Here is a 2,085-nt window from a genome sequence, read left to right as displayed (position 1 = left end):
GTTGAGTAATAAGCTTATCCGCGCTCCGGGGGGCCCCACCGCGGCGGCCGCATGCTCGCGCTAGCGTTTCCCGGTACGTGAACGAGCGGAAAGCACCGCGGCCGATTAGCTGCTAAGCAGCCGCGGGAACGCCGCGAGTAAGCGTATTCGCGGGGATGTGCTCGTACCGGTGTTTTTCGAGCACCGCTGCTTACGAGCTTATAAGCGGTGCTCTGTGTGCGCTTATGTTAGAAATAAGATGCTCGTTTAGCGTTCAACTAACATTTTGATATTATTTTGATGGAATGTTCTATGCGCGTAGTAAAAAAAGTAAGGGAAATATTAGAGAGGGGTAAAGGAAAAAATACGCTGTGATTTTTAAGGTGGAAAAACTTCATATTTATTGACAATAATTTTCTATTTTTTATTTTTTATTTTTATAAAATTAACAATTGCGTTTTAAAATTATATGCACAATTTCATTAAATCCTAGTGAAAGTAATTCTTCGAATACAATATTGAAATATACATCTGTTCAGAAAATCTCGCTCCTTTTACTCAATCTTTTTCAACGGCATCTCACTCACTCTGGTCCTTCTCTCTAGCGTTCTCTCTCTCCTCCTTTTTCCTCTTGTACGCGGCCGTGACCCAATCCCGAAGCCTGTCCTATCAATCTAATTAGTCTCGCGCAATGCTATCACCCAATCATAAGCACGCTCTCAGGACCTTATCCGCGCTCCTGCGTCGATATCGACCCTTCCGGAAGTCCTCGATCAATCTGTGAGTACCGGTCTATCGTGACGCACGTTGCCTTTAGAACAGTTTATGAATTCCTCGGCGGATTATTCGGTTTAGCCAAAGACAAATTATAAAACTATTGTTTGTGATCATAGAATAAGAAGAACTACTGTAATTGTAAGAATAAACTGAGATATCATCGCTCGAATAATTGTGAAGTGCGGCTCAGATTTTTTGTGTGTGAATCATTAACTGTTTTGCCCGACACCCCCGAAACCAGACACTTCTCGGGTCCTTTATCAAACAACATCTAAAAATGTTAGATAGCGATGTTCTGCGTTTTTCGCTTCTTCAAAGGCGGCTGCGCTTGCTCCTCCGCTTCACCATTACTCGCAGATTGTTCTGCATTTTCCTTGTAAGTCACTATCACAGCCCTCGACCCGTAAGCGGTGGTGAATCCGATGGAAATATTGTTGATGATAATCGGACTTGGTCTAGTTTTTTTATTTTCGCTCAAGTACAACCTCATCTGTTCTATGCTGCTTTGAAACTGCTGTCTATATCGAAGCAAATTCCATCGATATAATTGCCAGTTAATTTAACAATCGGCACGAAGCAATCTTCGTTTGTCGCTTGCAACCCCACATGTAACTTCTTAGTGCAGGATGAATTAAGACCATACGTTGTCGATAGTAATAAATAACGCTGTTCGTTTCTTCTATCGATGTAACAAAATCGGTTAGATTCTTCTGATCACTGGAAACTTCTTTCGTGGCAGCCATTGTTATAACTTTCGAATAAAACTGGGTGAATACTAGTCACAACAACGACAAATTCTTGTATCGAAGCCGAAAGGAAGATTTTCGTACGAGCAAACTCAAATGAATAAGAATTCGCATCTTCTCGTGCTGCTTATATATCGAAATATAAAGAAAAGAGGGGGGAAAAGTTTGCGCAGACAGTCAAATAACAGGAAAAATCATGATTTTTCACGTTCAAACTTGTTCATCACGCTAAAAATTACGTGAAAACATCTAGAAACATCTAGAAATTAGATTCGTTACAAGGAAAAAATTTTTCTCTAAACTTTCTTCTAAATACAATTACAATATGTTACAAAGCGTAAATAAAAGCCTAGCAGCCGTATAATAAATTTTTATAGCTTATATTGTAAAGAGAAAAATGTTATAAAGGACGAATTTCTAATTGGCATAATCCTAGCCCTTCTACGAAAATTTTAAAAGATTTTCACAACAAAGTCTTTACTTTGACACCTCTATAATAAAAACACCTAAGCAATAAAACTAAGTAAATAATGTAATAACGTAATAAAAAATAAAATATTTTTTGTCTACTTTTTTCTTAAAA

General features: G+C 38.5%; 1 protein-coding gene across 3 annotated transcripts in view; it reads right to left on the bottom strand.

Annotated features, from left to right (window-relative positions):
• The window catches only part of LOC115244391, a 13,139-nt gene that overhangs the window by 9,200 nt on the left and 1,854 nt on the right, over positions 1–2,085 (bottom strand). Inside the window, exon 2 of one of the 3 annotated variants that reach the window (XM_029821982.1) lies at positions 1,452–2,008. In XM_029821982.1, coding sequence (XP_029677842.1) covers positions 1,452–1,499 — 48 coding nt within the window. In that variant the 5' untranslated portion in view covers positions 1,500–2,008. Of the gene's footprint in view, positions 1–1,451; positions 2,084–2,085 lie in introns of those variants that run through there. The other 2 variants (XM_029821981.1, XM_029821980.1) reach the window with 2 other exon arrangements.

Source organism: Formica exsecta, unplaced genomic scaffold (genome assembly GCF_003651465.1).
Source record: "Formica exsecta isolate Colony F162 unplaced genomic scaffold, ASM365146v1 scaffold819, whole genome shotgun sequence".
Taxonomy (NCBI): Eukaryota; Metazoa; Arthropoda; class Insecta; order Hymenoptera; family Formicidae; genus Formica; species Formica exsecta.
The sequence above is the reverse complement of the archived record's forward strand: the minus strand, read 5'-3'. Positions and strand labels throughout refer to the sequence as shown.